At 48.5% G+C, this 17,904-nt stretch overlaps 1 protein-coding gene across 6 annotated transcripts in view; it reads right to left on the reverse strand.

Moving 5' to 3' along the window:
• Nucleotides 1–1,894: 1,894 nt before the first annotated feature.
• The window catches only part of LOC132328869 (USP6 N-terminal-like protein), a 76,195-nt gene continuing 60,185 nt past the window's right edge, over nt 1,895–17,904 (reverse strand). For all 6 annotated transcript variants that reach the window (XM_059849162.1, XM_059849163.1, XM_059849165.1 and 3 more), the window contains 9 exons: nt 16,838–16,945; nt 13,735–13,844; nt 13,108–13,156; nt 11,943–12,063; nt 11,004–11,098; nt 9,410–9,475; nt 7,914–8,013; nt 6,562–6,714; nt 1,895–6,371 (listed from right to left, as the gene is read on the reverse strand). In XM_059849162.1, coding sequence (XP_059705145.1) covers nt 5,077–6,371; nt 6,562–6,714; nt 7,914–8,013; nt 9,410–9,475; nt 11,004–11,098; nt 11,943–12,063; nt 13,108–13,156; nt 13,735–13,844; nt 16,838–16,945 — 2,097 coding nt within the window. In that variant the 3' untranslated portion in view covers nt 1,895–5,076. The remainder of the gene's footprint in view (nt 6,372–6,561; nt 6,715–7,913; nt 8,014–9,409; nt 9,476–11,003; nt 11,099–11,942; nt 12,064–13,107; nt 13,157–13,734; nt 13,845–16,837; nt 16,946–17,904) is intronic.

The raw sequence follows: 17,904 nt of genomic DNA on the forward strand, positions 1-17,904 counted from the left end.
AGTGGGAGGACCAGTCCCTGGCTGGTAAGACCACTAGGATTTAAGCGGCAGCCTCAACACCATCTATGACACTCATTTGCTGGTGGTCCCAATGCTGTCCATCAAGTAGGTATCTGTAACCTTCGGCTTGTCCTAATCTTTGTCCCCTGCCAGCAGCAGTCAGGCCCTTGGGGGCACAGGAGGGGAAGGACTCTGTGCAGTGGGTGCTTGGCACCCCAAAAGGGTGAGAGTACCACAGCCACAAGGCCACAGCTGGGCAAATGCAGGGAGCCTGGGGATCAAGAATACCGGTAAGCAATATCTTTCTCCATTTTTTTTCAACAACCAAGTGAACTAAGGCTGTTTAATGGAGGAACACAACCCTCAAACCTAGCACAACTCACCTTCCCATAGGGAAGCTGCCCTTCTGGACACTTCTGCTCTCTCTTTGACAGGGATGCTGTTTTAGCAGTTGGATAAATGCCACTTCTAAACCCTGCACTGCCTGTCCTGTAAGTAACTGTGGCAGATGTTCAAACCTGGTCCCACCTGGCACTGCCTGAGATCCAGCAGGTTGACGGGAGCTGGTGGCCGGGAGGTGACACAAAGCAGCTTGTGCAATGAGGCTGCTTGTGAGCACCTGGAACACAGGAGGGATGAGGTTTGCTTCACTCCAGCCTGGGGCTCTCACCCTCGGTCACAGTGCTGCATCCCTGTGCTGGCATCCAGTGTGAAATGGCATAGGAGATGTGCCAAGAGCTGCATCCTCAGGCTGCTTCTGTGACAGAGAACACTGTGGTGTTCAGTGGTGCTGGGGCTTTCTTTTTGTTTTTCTATGGTGTTTCAGACCAGGTTGTAACCTGTTAATATAAATGAGCTAATTTAAGGGCACTATAGTATACAGTTTTGTTCCTGTTTGACCTCTTAGGTGTGGCAGGGCAGTAACAGAAGCAGGAAAACCAGCCAACAGCACTCAGTGGGTGATACACACATGGGGATGCAAATTTCAGGCACTGCTCTTAAATCCTAGGGTGCCATTTAGCTGCTTCTGACCTCTCCCTCTGCTGTCAGTCTTTGTGCCCCCTGTGGTACTCTGGCAGAGACAGACACCCTGTGTTTACCATAAACATGCTGCTTAACACTAAGTGGCAGCTGTCTCTCAGGGGAGCCAGAACACTGCTCACACTTAACACCTCAAAGGCAGCAGTATCGTCATCTAAGCCCAGGAAGCCCTGGCTATGAAATCTGGGGTGTGTCAGAGGTACTGCTCACGCACAGCTTTTTAAAATGCATCTTCAGCTGTCAGCAGCACCACCTAACACTCCCAGTGGCTGCTGTAAACGTGACTCAGCTCAGCCCTGACTCATGAGTGTGAGTCGCACCCACCCACCCACCTGCTGTGCAAGAAGCTGTGTCCACCAGCTCCCCCTCCCATTCAACCTCCCTACACTGCCTACAGGCAGGAAAACAAACTCCAAACACAAAATCTTGGCCAAAAAACAAGCTTCAGCAGTGCTGCTGATCAGCAGCTGTGTGTCAGAAGGGATGCTGCCCTTTGCTCAGCTGGGAGAGGACGCTGGTAAGTAGAAAAGAGCATTCTGCTTTCCACTGCTGCCCGGGATGCCTGGATTTAATTACAATAGAAAATCAGGTAGGAAAGCAGAGATGGAGCAGGATGGACCTGTTGCAGCTGAAGCATACACAGTGAACCAAGCTAAAAGTCATCAGGAGAAGGTGACCAGTCTTGGTGCAGCTTCTGTTCCTGTAAGAAACCTTCTGGAGTCTGAATTTATGCTAAACTTCTTTAACCATTATTACTATAACCATGTAAAACACAGCATCAAACACTCTGGATTGACTTTTTTTTTTTCCCAAAAAATCCCTTCCTTAAAAAAAAACAAACTGAACAAACAAAAAAGCAGACATAAAAATGTTTTTTTTTCTTAGAAGTAATAATTATAATACATTAGAAAGAGTCATGGAAGAAGCGTTCCACGCTGTAAACAAGAATAGCAAATAAAAAGGAAAGCAGACAGTAGCCAGGCTCTCAAAGTGCATGGCCAAGAAACCCTAACCTCAACCTCTGGCCCCTGCTGGAGCTGGGTCCTGTGGCTCCTGCTGTCTGCCAGTGCTGCAGCCACACAAAGTGCTCTATCACAAATAAACAACACAAAGAAAAACAAACTAAACCTAAAAAACCCAAACCCACAGCATTGGTCTTCACCTCTACGTGGAAGGCAGCAAGGTCAGCATTGTGTCTGGGCTGCAAGGGCTAGGATGGGGGGAGTTCCTTTCCCATGTTTGCTCACAGTAAGAGTGAGTTTTGCTGAGGGCTTGAGACTGTTCCAGGGGCCAGGCAGGGCTGCAAATGGCTTGGTTAGGTAATTTGTCCTGCTGAGCTGCCACCCTCATCCTGCTCCTTCCCTTCCTATTCCCAGCAAAAGAGCTGAGGCTGGGCCAGGCCTTGCTGCCACCATGGCTGCATCTTTGCCTGAAGCAAGAGGTGGAGGAGGAGACAGGAGCGGGCATCTCCTTAGGGATCATGCATTGATGTGTTCCAGTGAGAGCATCACACCAAAGACAGCAATGCATGTTGCTAGTGGTTCCCCCAGGCATGAAGATGACTGAGGACCTTGCTGCTCATTCCCATTAGGGCTTGGAGAGAAGGACAACTCCCACCCCTTTCCCTGTCAAAATTCATGTTGAACACCATGCACCAAATGTCATGCAATGAGTACTGTGCATTTGACACTCTCCAAAATTAGAGCAAACCACCTTTTTAAATGTTAATACTGCAAAACATCCCAGACACACTGTGTGAGGAGTCTGGGTGCACAAGCAACATGATGTGCAAAGGCTGTGTGCCTGAAATGAGGGAAAATGGGTTAAAACAAGGGGAAAGAGGTCTCAGCTCTTGCATGTGTGATGCTCAGATGCATTAGAAGGAGTCCTGTGAGGGCTTCAAGGAGAGGACAGAGCCCCAAGCTACAGAAGCCAAGTCAAGATGTGACCAACACCTCTCAGATGCTTCTTATTGCTTCCTAGTGAGCTCCTGTGGCCAGTGGGCTGCTAGCAAAAGGCAATGGATATCTGTCCTGAAATACTGCTCAGGTATTTTAACACACAAATAACGTTTAACTATGCACAGTTAGGAAAAAAACAATTCAAGCACCATTGTCCTAGAAAGGACCTGTGGTGTCTCAAAACACAAATACTGAACATTCAAAGAGCACTTTTCCTCAAATAGCAATGCTTGACTCCTCACAACACCCCTGCGAGGTAGCTAATAGGGTTATCCCTGCTCTGCAGAGGGAGAGGATGGGCAAGGTTGGAGGCTCGGTGGAAGATGGGGCCTGGGACAGAGCTGGGGTTCCAATGAAAGCTGAGGGTGCTGTGGTCTGGCTGGCTACATCCAAACAAAAATCCAGTGCTCCCTTTGACACTCCCTGCTGCGAACATAAACCACCACATGTACACAAGGCAAAATAAACCCTGATAAATCATAGAATCCTAGAATATGCTGAGCTGGGAGGGATCCACTGAGATCATCAAGACCAGTTCCTGGAACCCACAAAGTTATTTAGTGGAAGTTTTCTGCTGGGCTTTCAGGTAGGCTTTAGATCAGGTTATGCAATTGAAGCAGCCTGTGAGATAAAAAAAATAGTTTTCAAAGTCTCCTTAGAACTTTTAAAGAGCTTTTGCCCAGGATTTCTGTGGGAATCCCACTTACAGTCCCAACTTAGGTGGCACTTGCAGCTACCCCTCCTGGACAGCAAAGTCAAATCCAGCATATCTGGACTACTTCCTGCTTTCTCACTGATCTGCCTTCCTGATGAAGTCCCTTCTAAGGGTGAAGTAGATGCTGGAACCAGAATTTTGGACCAGCTCTTGCTATGGGTTGTCTCTCCAGATCCCTGCACATCTCCAGCCAATGGCCTGGGCTGTGGAACAGCTGCACCTTGGGATGGGGAGGAGGTGGACAAACCTCTAGGACTTGGTGCATGAAGGGCAAGTGGGCATGTGGGCACCCATCATGTCCAAGTTTCCTTCCTGTTGTTAATTCTCTGTGGGCTCAACCAGAAGGACTAAGATCAGGTTCTGGGCAATGTGCTCCCCCTTCCCCAATTCCTATGCCCTTTCCACTCTGACACTTAACTTACTCAAAGCAAAAGTGGACTTATCTGGGGCACTGTGATTAGATGCCATCACGCGGCCAGCAGCTTGGTAGTGCAGGCAGGTTTCCCGAGCCAGCAGCCCCTTCTCCTGTTTGGGGAACAGAAAGGCAGCGAGCCTGCTCGCTGCACTGGCCCTGGGAAGGAAAGGCCAGCAGAAAGGGCACTCAGCCCAAGAGACCAGGCTCCACCTTCATCACTGTCCTTGTCACTCTGAGAACCTGGGAAAGAACCGCTCTGCTGGCAGCCCCCCACCGGGGTGACACCAAGGAGATGTCCAAGGGACTCAGCAGCTGTTAAATCTGTCCTCCTAAACACCATCCACCAAGGCAGCAGGAGCCAGATACAGCCGGGCACTGCTTTGTGGAATTGCATAGAGGGGGCAGTGGGCTGCCTGTATCCTGCCAGGATGCCATGGCACTGCCACTGGAGATTCTGCTGCTTACAACTGCAGGTCTGGGAAATGAAAAAAAATCTATTGCTACAAAGGCCTTTGAAAGCAATGCTGTAGCTGCGCCAATGGGGCATTGTAAAGAAAGCATTTTGGATTCTGACACCTTGTGCCTGCTTGCTTGGTTGTGGGATCCCACAGCAGACAGAAGCAGGAGAAAACACGCAACAAACTCACCAGCCCTGCCTCTTCCCCCAAGTGATGAGACTTGGGGAGCTTTGAGGAACAATAAATGAAAGCATTTTCCAATTTGTCCATAGGAAACATGCAAATCCAATCTGCTGGTGTCTCCTAGCGCTGGTGACCACCGCTTCATCTCCTTGCTGGGCGCTCGTACCAAAGCACAGCGTGATGTGCAATGGTGCTGTGCTGTCACCCTGACAGCCCTGCTGACAGAAGGGGATCCTGTAAATGGGGCAAAAATGCTTCTCCAGAACCCACTTCTTCTCCCTTAACTACCCCTTCCCCATCCCACTAGAACGTCACCGATTTGGGCAGCTTTGGCAGGGAAGGAGAGCCTGAAAGGAAACTGTTCTCTGAGCGGGATTTGGCAACCTGTGGCGGTAATTTTGGTTTGGGGCTCAGCGGGGGTCGTGAGGCTTTCAGTGCATTTAATGGTTTCTGCAGGCTTTTCTGGACCTCTACCTCCTCTGGGTCCTGCATAAGAGGTGGTGGCATGGAGGTGGTAGGCAGAGAATGTCCAGTCTCTGACAAAGGCAATGCCACCTGCTTTCTGTTCAAGAAGTCCTGCTCTGTTGCATGGGCCAGGTGGAGGGGAGTGGTGGTTTTGATAACGACATAGGGGCTGTTCCCTTCCACCACAGGGGACGGTGCCCGCTGGGCGGGGCAGCCCTCGGCCAGCCCTGCTGCCTCCGGCTCTCTGCTGGACAAGATGGGCACACTGCCCCCTGCCTGCCTGTGCGTGGGCAGCACGCCCACGGCATCGGGCCAGCGCGTGGTGCTGGTGGCACTGCCCAGTCCATTGTGCTGCAGGCTGAGGAGCTCTCCTGTGGATGCAGCTTTGGATGCCGACCGCTTCAGGCCCATTTTGTCCGGCAGCACCGCCCTGCAGTGCCTGTCATCCGCCGCTTCCTCCCCGCACTCGCTCTCGGGGGAGCCATCGCTCTGTGACGTGCGGGAGAGCTGCTGGCAGCTGGCTGGCAGAGGATGGGGGGCTGTTTCGAGCACTATGTCTCTGCTCAGGGAAGATGCCTGTTCTCCTGCTGGCAGGGCAGCAGGATTTGGCTGCCACACTGCCTGGTCCATAGCGGAAAGCTCAGCGGTGCTGGAGTCGGGAGGAGCCGGCCTGTTTTGGAGAGAGGAGTCTAAGGAGCTGTGCTCAGCTGGGGCATGGAGGGAGACTCCATGGCCCACCATGGCACAGCCAGGAGCAAGAAGAGGCTGCTCTGGAGGCAGGACCGTGGGCAAGAGGTGTTGCTGGGCCTGCATCTCGCTTGACTTCAGAAGAGATGATGGCTGCCCGTCCATGATGGGCTCCACCTGACCCTCCTCATCTGGTGGCTGCCCACCCAAAACAGGCACGTCCGTTGCTTCAGCTGCTTCACTACCCTGGAAGGTGAGAATCCTCGCTTCCACCACTGTCATTCCTCCTGGTGTGCCAGGAACTCTGTGGGTTTGGAGCTCCCTGTCTGGAGTGCGCTCACCCACCTGGCCATTCTGGCCATTGGCTGCTGTGTTTTCCTTTATGGCTACTGGGTTGAGGGAGAGCTCCAGGCCCAGGGGTTTCCTTGGGAACTCCTCAGGCTTTGCTGCATTGGAAGTAGAGAAAACAAAATAAAACCCAAACTGTGCATCCGATTGTGTTTGCATGCCCTGAATGTAAGGAAGACAGATGCTTCCACACGACAGGTGCCAGCCCCTCTGGGCTGCCTTGGCTCCCAGCCACACCAGCAGGATGCTCTGGTCCCTGCTGGGCTGCCCACCTTCCCCTCTACCTACCTGGTGGGGGCAGGTCAAACTTCATCTTGCGCAGTTCAGTCATTGACACCTGCAGCTGCTCGATGACAGCGTCGTCCTCATACTGCAGGGAAGCAGCAATTTTCTCCTGCAGAAATTCACGTAAATCTTCCAGTGTCATCTTCAGCAAGCGCTCTGGGGGATGGGAGAAAGGAGTAATGACAGTGGCACAGACAAATTTCAGGGTAGCATAAGCGTGGGTCACACCATGCTTTGGTTTTAGCTGGGATTCTGTTGCTGTTCCCACTCCACAGTGGGACAGCCTGAACGCTTCTGCCTCTCTCCCACCTTCCCACTATTGCTCAGGGTCATCAATACATGTATATATCCATGCCACCTGAGCAGTAGCTTCTCACTGGCAGGACAATGGCAGGGCTGGGAGCTGTGCTGATGAGGATGCAGGGTTTAGGCCATTTCTGGAAGTTCTCACCAATGCCTCTAGGAGGAGGAAAAGCTCTATGAGACAGGCCCTAAGCATCAGGCTGAACAGCCATGGCAGCTGCCACCACCAGCCAGGGATGCCGACCTGCACCCACAGGCAGGGATACAGGAAGAGGTGCTGGCCCTTACAAAGGTTGCAGACAGGGATGGGATACAGGCAAAAATGGATTATAGGAAGAGATGTCAACCCGCACTACACATTCCTCAGGGAGGTGAGATTTTACAGCCAAACTGAAACATCTGCCTGCCTGCCAGTTTCTCATTTTCTGCAGATAAACAGGATACTCCAAGATTTATTTATGGATAGCCTGTTCTTCATTTAACTGAGGGAAGAACAGGGTGGCTGTTTGCAGAAGCCAACACATGCAGTCCCATAAATTCTGCTGCCCAAAGGTTCTCATCAGACACTCCTACCCCAGATGAAGGCCAAAAGACTGACACAACAAAGCTATCAATTTATGGGATTGAAGTGGTTCAAAGTTACAAAGATCTCGAGGTAGAAACATCAGTGCCTTAGTGTTATGCAAGACAACCAGGTTTTGATCATTTTAGAAGTGTATTAGTGGATTTACTTGTCCCTCTACAGACTTTGCAGTTGAGAGCCACCACATAAAGTTCTGCAGACAGAAGGGCTGCTGTCTGTATTGCCCCTAAAAGCAATTTGTGGGGCATAGTACATAGGAAGAGGCAGCTGGGAGCATTTCGGGTGTGGTGAGCACAGCAAGTCAATCCTTGTGGCATCTCCTTTCCTTCCCTGGACTGTGCCTTTTGTGGCCAGCGTGGGGCACCAAGAGGCTGGAAGTGGCCAGCAAGGCTTTTCAGGTCAGCAGCACTTGGGTGGCCCAGCAGGGTGCCACCAGAGCCATAGGGGATGCAGTCAGGTGGGACCTTACTTTTGTGCAGTTTGAGGATGGTGTAAGCCATGGCTGTCAGCACCCGCTCCCCTTCCAGGATGTAGATATCCCACAGCCGCAAGGTCAGCGTGAATGGGGTCTGTTTCAAACACACAGACAAATCACAAATGGGATGATGAAACAGAGGCTGCTGCCATCACTGCATCACCTTGCACCAAATCACACAACAGGGCTAGGCTTTGCAAGTCAGGATTTCATCTAAAACACAAAAATGTCTTTTATCATCTATGGCTTTGCCTTAAAGCTAATGAACTTGGGTGGCCAGGGAAATATTTAAAACCCATCCATGAATGCAGAAAAAAGAGAAACTTCCCTCACAAGCATGCTAGCATGTGGATTCCCCTACCCTGGAGAGAGTACCATCATCTGTCAGCCTTGTGAGCACAAAAACCAACTCCTGTATCCATCCAGATTTCCCAGAAGGGCTATTTATGGGATAGGTCTGAAAGCCCAATGATGCATCACTAAGCATTAAAAAAAAATCATTCATCTGGTGTGCAAAGAAGAGGTTTTCCTTATATACAGGCTTATTTCTGCCTGCTAAAAGCACCTCTGTAAAAGGTTTTCATTTGCACCCAGACCCAATCTGACAAACAGGATTGAACTGATACCCAAAGTGATGGAGCAGCCCACGCCTCCCACCAAAGATCTAAGCCACCTCACCAACACAGAAACTATTATTAATCCTACTGAAATATTTAGGTTCAAATTTAGGATAATGCACTGATTCTCCAGAGTTTGGCACAACTGACCATTGCAGCTCTTTTACCACAGGCTACTGCAGTTAAAGGGACTGTGCATTTTATGCAGCTTTTAGTGGCAAAAGCAGTGAGTTCCCTCTCAAGGGGAAGGAGTCATCCACTGTTTTTTAGAAGACAGGGCAGCAGAAAATTGAGACTGGAGCACAGAGATGTGCTCAATATTAGCAAGTCTGGACATTTCATTCAAGTCCAGTAAGCACAATGCTGATCCTAAAAATGAAGTAGTCTTGGCTCAGGACTAGCAAATTAACTCTGGACAAATCAGAATAATTTTCTCTCACTTCCCCCTTTCCAGTCCCAATCTGCTCCTCTGCCTGCAGCTGCTGCACTGCTATTTGTTGAGGTTTGCGCCCCCAGCTCTTCTTCTTTCTATGTTGTCTCCAGAGTCAAAGTGAGGTTAAATGCCTTTGCAGCAGTGCCAGTGGGCAAGAGAAAGATCTCTCCTGACTCTGAAGTTTATACTGCTGATGCTGAGCTATCTCCCTGTGACTGCTTGTGATGAGGCAGCAGGAACTGGCTTCTCATCAGTGACATGCAGTTATTTTTACCTTCTCCCTTATTAATTTTTTTTCCCTTATGAGAGTGTGCATAATATCCCACCTTATAAAATATTAACATCTTCTTCAAAGTATGATATTTACAAAAAAAAACCACAGGCAGATTAACCACACATGCAAACAGGAGAGCAGCAAAAAAACCCCAGAGCATCCTCACCCGGTCAATGAAACACTGCAGGAACCACTTGGTTGTGTAAATCCCGGTGGTCATCTGCTCCTTGTCCTGGGGAAAGACAGCAAAGAGAGACAGGCACTTCACCAGGCTGGTTACTGGAGGCTCAAGCAGCTCATAAGGCTTTGGGGGAGATTAGTTGGTTGGTGTACTTATTCTGGGATCTGGGTGCAGGATGTGGCTGTGGTTCGTCTCCCATCTCCCAAGAAAGCCCCTGCTTTACACACCAGTGTTTAAGCCCTGCTTTGGTCCTTTGCCCAAGACATCCATTGAACCTGGTCCTCAATGTGGCCAGACTTAAGCCATAGTATTGGAAAGGGATTTCTGGGAGAAGCTTTTCTGGCCTAATACTTACACCAGGGATTTATAAAAACCTTCCAGGAACTCAAACCACTCACTTCTTGCAGACTGCCATTTTTGTTTCCATAGCAATTCCCATGTGACCCTCTCGGAGCACAGTAAAGGCAGCTTTGGAAGCACCACCTCATTCACATGGCATGGCTGCTGCAGGACCAGGACAGCCTGACAGGCTAAGAAAAACTCTTTAAAACCTCACAATCACCACCTCGGTCTAACATTTCTCCATCTGATGCCCAGTGCTGGCATGTGTGCACAGCTGACGTGACCTCTGCTGCAAAGCCAACGAAGCATGGGGATGATGGCAAGGGAAAAAAGTCCATGGGATGAATGGCCAGCTCCAGCCTTTGCTTCTGGCTGGTGCTGTGCACCTGCAAGCCTGGAAAGCCTCAGGAGCAGGAGGAATGAGCAGCTTTCTGAGTTATTCCCATTCCCCCCCTGCCCATGACTATAATTAAGTGAAAACCTCACATGGCTCTGTTTCACTTTTACAGCCATTTGCAGCATGAAGCGAGAGCTGTGGCAGATGATGGTAATACAAACACCTTTTGCTGGAGATGGGGGCTACCAAGCCTCTTGGGAGTGTAAGAGAACTTTAGGAGTCTGGCCACTGAACACCAGCTGTTTACACCAAATGCAAAGGGGGGCAAGGCAAAAGAAAAAAAAGAGAGAGCAGGTGCTGCAAAACAGTGGCCTGGACCTAAGACTGGAGTTGGCATGCGCTGCAGATGCTCCTGCAGCCACCAAATGGGCCTGTAGCATCTGCTAGAGAGATAAGCAACTGGACGTGCCCAAGCAAAAAAACACCCAGCATTGTGTGCCTCCTGACTTAAAACAACAGCAAAGCACTTGGAGCTAATAATTACTGAAATAAGACTCCAGACAGACCAGTACCAGCCTTTGAGCCTTGCAGCTGGTGCAAGCACACAGTCCAGCCACACTGCTGCTCCTCCTGCTGCAGGCACTGTAAGCCTTCCTGGCTCTCCTGGGAAGACTATATTTTAGCAGTCCCTCCACTAATGATGATCAGCAAGCAAATGATTACCATTCACCTCAGCAAGATTTGGGCAACCCGTTCAATAAATGCCTGCCTCTGCAGCTGAAGCAGTCCTATATGGTTAGAAATATGTTTAGCTGTGCATCTGGTTGGCAGAACACTATATGAGCTGCTTTGTCATTAAAATGTGTCTTTATTATAGAAAGAGCGACAGTAAAGAGATACCATGTGCTTCTTCAGTTTGGGGAACAGTTTGTTTAAAATTTGCTCGTGGTGGGCTTGAAACCTCTGCAGCTTCGGGAACCCAGGGATGAAAAAACCTTAACAAGAAAAGACAAGAGAAATAAAAAAAAAATCAGGTAAGCTCTGCAGCAGTAACAAGGATAGCCTGATTCTCAATAAACTCATCTCTTGCATTGCCTGTTGAAGTTGGCTGAACAGGGTGCCCAGCTACCTCCTTTCCACCCTCCTTTCCAGAGGTCACCCCTCACCCCATCTGGGCAACAGGACCCTCAGACCAAGCCCAGCTGGTCCTTCTCACCCAGCTACCACTGCCTGCCTGCAAATTGGCTTGGCCAAGAGCTCTCCAAACACACCTCAGTGCTTACCACGGTTCAGAGAAAAGCTGAAGATGTTTGAACACCACGAGCTTGTTCAGTGCCCTGTAATCTAGTGGGACACATATTTAAGACTGTCCAAAGTTACCAAGCCATAAAGTTTAGCTCTCTGCCCATGAAATAACCCTCTGTGCATAGATTACTGCTAACCACTAGATGAAAAGATCTCTAATGTGTCTGAAGTAAAATAATACATCACACATTTAGTGGAACTACATCTACATTTAGTGTGGATACTCTTGGATGTACTTTCTTTGAGACTTCTTATAACCTTGAGTTAATTGATTGCCAAGGGCAAGGAACCCTGGAGGCAGGACAGCACTTCTGTGAAAGTGTTAATTACTGAGCACTAAAGCTCAGGTGGATAAAACTAGTTTTTTCTGATAAGAGCTTGTCTGCCTCCAAGAGTGAAGTTCCTCTGCACAAGTAGTTAAGCCTCACCCACTTTAATTAAACAAATATATGAGGAGAAACAAAGCTCTACGGACCAACCCGAACAATCCTCCCTTCCTGTGGCAGACATCCCCCAGCCCCAGCCCAGCCTTACCGTGCATGGCGTGGCGCTGGTTGGTGAGCAGCTGTGCCAGCGCCCAGAACGCATCCTCTTCATTCAAGTACATCAGGAGGATGGCTGCAATCTGGCTCATCCCTTGGCAGTAGCTCACTTCCTGCAATAGTCAAGAGGGGCACACGTGCTGCCATGCTGGCAGAGCCTATCATAATGCTAAAGCTCCCTCTCCTCTTCCCAGGTCTGCCCCCTTTCAAAGCCTTTACTGTTTATGTCCAAATTCACAGCTCCCATATGTCTGCAGCATCTACCACGTCACTGACTCATGGAGTAGTTTGGGTTGGAAAAGGACCTTTGAAGGTTATCTCATCCAACCCTCCTCAGGGACAGCTTCCACCAGACCAGATTGCTCAAAGCCTCATCCAAAGAGACTTTGAGCACTTCCAGGATAGGGCATCCACAACTTCTCTGAGCAATTATTTCCATGCCTCATCATTGTAAATAATGTTCTCCTTATGGCCAATCTATCTTTGGGATGACAAACAGCATGTGGCTCCAATGCTGTTTTGCATTCCTTCAGCCATATGAGCACTGAAGTAATAAAACAGTAAATAAATCTGGTTAACATTTATCTGGCATGAGGGAGGCTCCTTAACCAACACCTTGAGCATCTTCTAACTGTCCCCTCCTGGAGGTGGAGACATAGGTTCATTTGCTAATTTCAGCTTATTCTGCCTGTATCCCTCAGCTAAAAATTACTGGTTTGCTGTAGTAAATAAGTGTTTTCAACAAGGATACCATTTGGTGTAAGACAAGAAGTCAGAAACATGACAGACAGCCAGAAAACTAGTGCTGCTGGAAAGCCAAAGGGCAATCCCTTGTTCTTTGCTGACACTCTAAATCTGCCAGATGTCATTTACCAGGTGACAAAATAAACAAGGGAATGAAACAACTGTGGAAAGTTTCTTGTGCTGCCAGAGAGTCTTTCAGCTCTCTGTAAAACCCACTATTAGGACTTAAAATTGGAATTACCACTGGCTAAATAAGTTTGTGTTTATTACATATATATACACATGAAAATATGTATGTCTACACAAAAACACACACATATAAAGCTTTTCTTTAAATCTTTACATTATATAGATAAATATATATAAATATATAAAGCACAATGCTCTTCATGTTGACTGCACTTACTACTTACAGTGTTATAAACTGAGTATGCTGACAGGACGTGGAAGAGTGCCTGTTGCCTGGGGAGAAAGAAGGACATTAAAACATCTGAGCACGAGCTCTCCAGCTTCATGAGCTCACCAGTGCATACACAAAGAGAGCAAAGATTCTGAAAATACCCAACCAGCTGGTACTTAACGGTTTTGCAAGGAGCAGGGCTCACAGAACCAGAAAGCTTATTCCTTGGAGACTTTGTAGGGCAGCCAGGTGTGACTGATCCTAGTGACAAAGTCACTTCGTCAAACCTCTCCAATCTAATCTGTCGTGAAGACCCCATCCCTCCCAGACCCTGATGGGCCCACCCTATCATCCCAGCCATCCCAAACCAAGCCTTCTGCAACCATGAGCCTTGGGGGACAAGGCACTGCAACAGGCTGTTGCTTGGCTCAAGAACTGGGGCTCAGCCTGCTCCAATGTGGACCTCTCTGAAGAAAGAATCAGCAGCCCAGCACCTGTGGGTCACACTGTGTGGTGATGGTTTGAGGAGAAGCAAAGATGGCTTTGCTCTCAGCCAGGGTACTGCTGGCTGCTGGTCCAGCTCATTCCTCACAAATGCACTGGCAGGCCCATATAAGCCACAGAAGCCTTGCATACTCACTTCACTCCGTAGCGATCCCGAAACATGATGTGGTTTCGGAAGGTGCGGTTAACATCCAAATCTATCTGTTTGATTTCTGATGAAAAGCTCTTCGCTTGTTCTTTCATTTGCTGGAAGGGAGAGGGGCAGACAAGAGGCAGGAATCAGACACCATCTCAGCCTGTACTTCTCTCCACACAGGGAGAAGGCAGGATTCCTGCAGCAGGAGTGGCAGCTTAGGAGCAACACAGAGCTATCCAGAGCAGGGGACATTGCTGTCCTGCAGTAAGCAATGAACTGCAGCCTGGAGGTGAGCCCCTGAGCCCTTGTCTGTGTTGCTGGCCCAGGGAGAAGGGGATGACCCCACACTCACATCCTAAGACAGCAGCAGCTGCCAGCTCAGCCTTCACCCATCTTCCAATGCAGATACTGAGTTTTCAGAATCTAAAACCTTTACAATTCAATCCCACTCTCATTTATTTTGATTTCTTTGCCTGGCTGGCTGTCATAAAGCATTGAGAGCTCTGTTGATCCTTAAGGAACCAATACACAGATGTACGCAGCACTGTCAGCTTTTCAGAAGCTCACTCATAATAAAGTCCAAACTGTTATGACAGACTCTGTGATCTCCAACTACTACTTTCTCTGAAGAACAGAGTCATCTTTGGTTTAAGAAGTTTCCACCAGAAAAGCAGTCCTGGAACATTCTCTTGGATTGGTACAAATTTTAAGAAACTGGCAGAGTCCAGAACAGAAGCTAAACTCAAAGCCAAGAATCCCCATGTTCCCCCCAGGCTGGCTAATCATTTAAGGCAGCATCACACAGAAAAAGGATTTAAGTCCACTGCAAAAAAATGGAAATTCAAATGAAAGTTTAAGACCACCTCATCCAATTGTGCTCTCAGAGCCCAAGATGAAGACGCTCCATGGACAAAACTCACTGCAGTCCCATCTGCAACCCACTGTTCAGCTCTGAACTGCAGGCAAGGACTACTATGCTATAGCCCAGCATCTCATCTCATAGCCTTTAGATGCCACCAGTGATCATGCCCTCCTCCTTTAATGTCTCCAGGGTTAACTGCAGGAAGAAAATAAATTTTGTGACTATCTTCAGGCACACTGAGATTCACCAGCAGGTTGGAGGCACCAGAGATGAGCAGCAAGCCCAACTTGCTTTGAGCCCAGGATCAGGACCCCTCCTGGCTCACAGAGGAGACAAAAAAATAGAACATCTGCACAGATACTTATCATCTGCTCCCGCAGCTGCCATCCCTGTGAATGCTTATCAGCCTAACACCAGGTGCCTCCAGGCTGCTGTTGACCTCCCAAGGTGGCCACATCAGCTCCGGGGAACATCAGAAGGTCATTAGCACCCACATGTGTCCAGCATAGCCAACACTTTGGATGATCACAGCATCTTGGGAATATTAAATCCAGCCTTGAAAGCAGTTGTATGGAGGAGCAATAGTAAATCATTTTGAATTATTGCCTGCACAGGACAAGTGAGGAAAAAAGTGGTGATGGAATGAAGATCTGATGAACAACATTATTTCCCTGCTGTAAATAGTGCAGTCTCTGTATCCTATGGCTCCTTGCCATCTATAAAGCAGACAGACTACCTGAGTGAATTTGACTATTCATATGCTCTGGGTCACTTCAGTTCAGATTTTCCTGCTAAAGGCCCTCTTGTTTTCCCTGCCAGAACAACACAGAAATTTCCCAAAGTAAATACCCTACTTTGGGTATTTTTAAATCATTGCACATGAATGGCAGGTAGGTCACACAGGACTTTGCCAACTCCATGCACCCAGGAGGCTTTACTAATTGTGCAGACATTAAAAAAGAAACACAGGATGGGTTATTCTCCTTTTTTCCGTAATGTAAATAACCTGGGGGCTCCACAGATGCTCTGCTGAGCTCATTAGCGCTGTGAGTCCTGCAAGCTGGTGGCAGAGCAGAGGCTGGAAAGCTGGAAGTCCCATCCCAAAGACCTTGTACAAAGCAGTGGGTAAAATCCAGGATGCCTCTACTCTGCCCCACGGCCAATATGTTTCCCCTGCTGCCTTCTCAAGCTTCCCTCAAGCCCTCTGGCTGCAGCTAACAAACCTCAGGGAGGCAGAGCATCACACCTACATGAAAAGCAAGCGTGGAATGTCCCATGGTAGCCTCCAGGCTTTTATGCCATGCGTTATACCCCAGGGAGAAATGGGGTGGCCTTGGAACCAGTTCCTTCAAGACACAAGTCTGAGGCTTAGTCCCTTCTTGAAAGCAAAACCCCTCATTCAGGACCTGCACTGAGCCTCTCCTGGAGGAAATTAGGGGAGAGCTAATTACTGGCGGCAGGCAGCACCAAAGAAGAGGCAGATTAAGATGATCTTGTGGAGGGTTTGCATCCAGCAAAGCCTATTAGCCCTGAAGCTCCTGTTTATCACTGACCCCTCTAGAGCACAGATAAACTCCTTGCAACTTTCATTTGTTTGGATTGCTTCCCTGCCTGCGCATCGCAGCTTTGAGGGAGGGAGCACAATTTAAATCTGCATGCTGGGAGAGCCTCCTTATCTGTGCTCACTGTGGTGAGCCCAGCCTGCCTTCCCCCAGCCCCTGCGTGTGCCTCCATCCCCGTGGCACCTCACCAGTAACATCCACGCTTGGCTAACTGTAATGAGCGTTAGCGTCATCCTGCTTAATAGGCAGGGATTTTTAGAAACACCTGCTGGAAGCAGCACTCAACCTCCTGCCTCTGAAAAATAATTATCTCCACAACACCTTGATCCTCATCCTGGTACATGATGCAAAGTAAATCATAACATGGGCTTGGAATATAAGTTAATTATCCACGAAAGGCTTCCATATGCTGCCTACGGAAAGCTACCCCTCACTCTTCCCTGCATCTATCTCTAAAGAAGCAGTAACTCTGACAGGAGCTTTGCTCCCAACTTCCAGCAGAATAAATGGAAAGAGCATATTATAGAAAGCAGCCAACTAACATGCTAAAAGACCCCAGCTTAATATAAACTCACAGACAAAGAGTTAAAACCTTTTGCATTTTCAGTACTCATGAAACCAGCTTCATAACCAATCTAACCTCCCTATCATCCTTCTCCTGCTATGTTTGAGACCATACCTCATATTTTCCTTCATTCTCCTTCTTCATCTTCTCAACATCCAGCAGAAGTGACCAGACCTGGCCTCGCACCTGAAGCGGGATCCCTTTGTACACACGCCGGCACATCTGCAGGGAGGAAAACACGTGCAAGGTTAGCTGGGTCCTGCTAGTGGCAAACACATTTTCTCCATGGTTTGCTGCTGCAGATAATCAGCCATCTGAGCAGACACCCCAGGCAATTACTTGCTCTCCCTGTGCTGGCACAGAAAGGGTATCTCCAATCTGATGGATGAGTGAGTATCTGCATCCACCAAAGACAACTACTCAGTCAAAATCATAGAACCAGAGAATCATAGAACAGTTTGGCTGAAAGGGACCTTACAGATCATTTAGTTCCAAGACCCTTGCCAAGCACAGGGACATTTTTCACTACACCAGACTGCTCCTAATCCCATCCAGCCTGAACCTTGAACATTTCCAGGGATGGGCATCCACACTTTCTCTGGACAACCTGTGCCAGTGCCTCACCCCCCTCACAGTAAAGAATTTCTTCCTCACATGTAATCTAAACCTGCCCTCTTTTAGTTTAAAACTGTAGCCTCTTGTCCTATCACTATCTGCCTGTGTAAGAAGTCATTTTCCTTTGTTTTTACAAGCCTTCTTTAAGTACTGGAAGACCACATTGAGGTTTCCTCAGAGATTTCTCTTCTTCAGGCTGAACAACTCAACCTGTCTTCGTTCACTTCATCTCACAGATGCTTCTTCCCTTTTTCTTGTCATAAAGCCCCCATTAAATTTCAATGGAAAACAGAAAAGAAAAAAAGCTTTTTTTTTTTTCCATTGCTGACTACTTCCATTAAAAGAAAAAGCCCCATAAGAAAGAAAAATATCCTTTTCTGAATACTTTCCTTCCTTTCATTCATCCCACCTGTGAAATGCCTTGCAGCTGCACTACAAAACCCACAGTAGCACTCCTCCAGATTCCTGAGGAATCTTGGGTACATTCAGGGACCTGCGGCACATGCCCAAGCTCCAGCCATGGAGGGTATTTATGTTGCCTTATGGTGCTCTCTCAGAACCAGGCA

The sequence above is a fragment of the Haemorhous mexicanus genome, chromosome 6 (genome assembly GCF_027477595.1).
Source record: "Haemorhous mexicanus isolate bHaeMex1 chromosome 6, bHaeMex1.pri, whole genome shotgun sequence".
NCBI classification, from domain to species: domain Eukaryota; kingdom Metazoa; phylum Chordata; class Aves; order Passeriformes; family Fringillidae; genus Haemorhous; species Haemorhous mexicanus.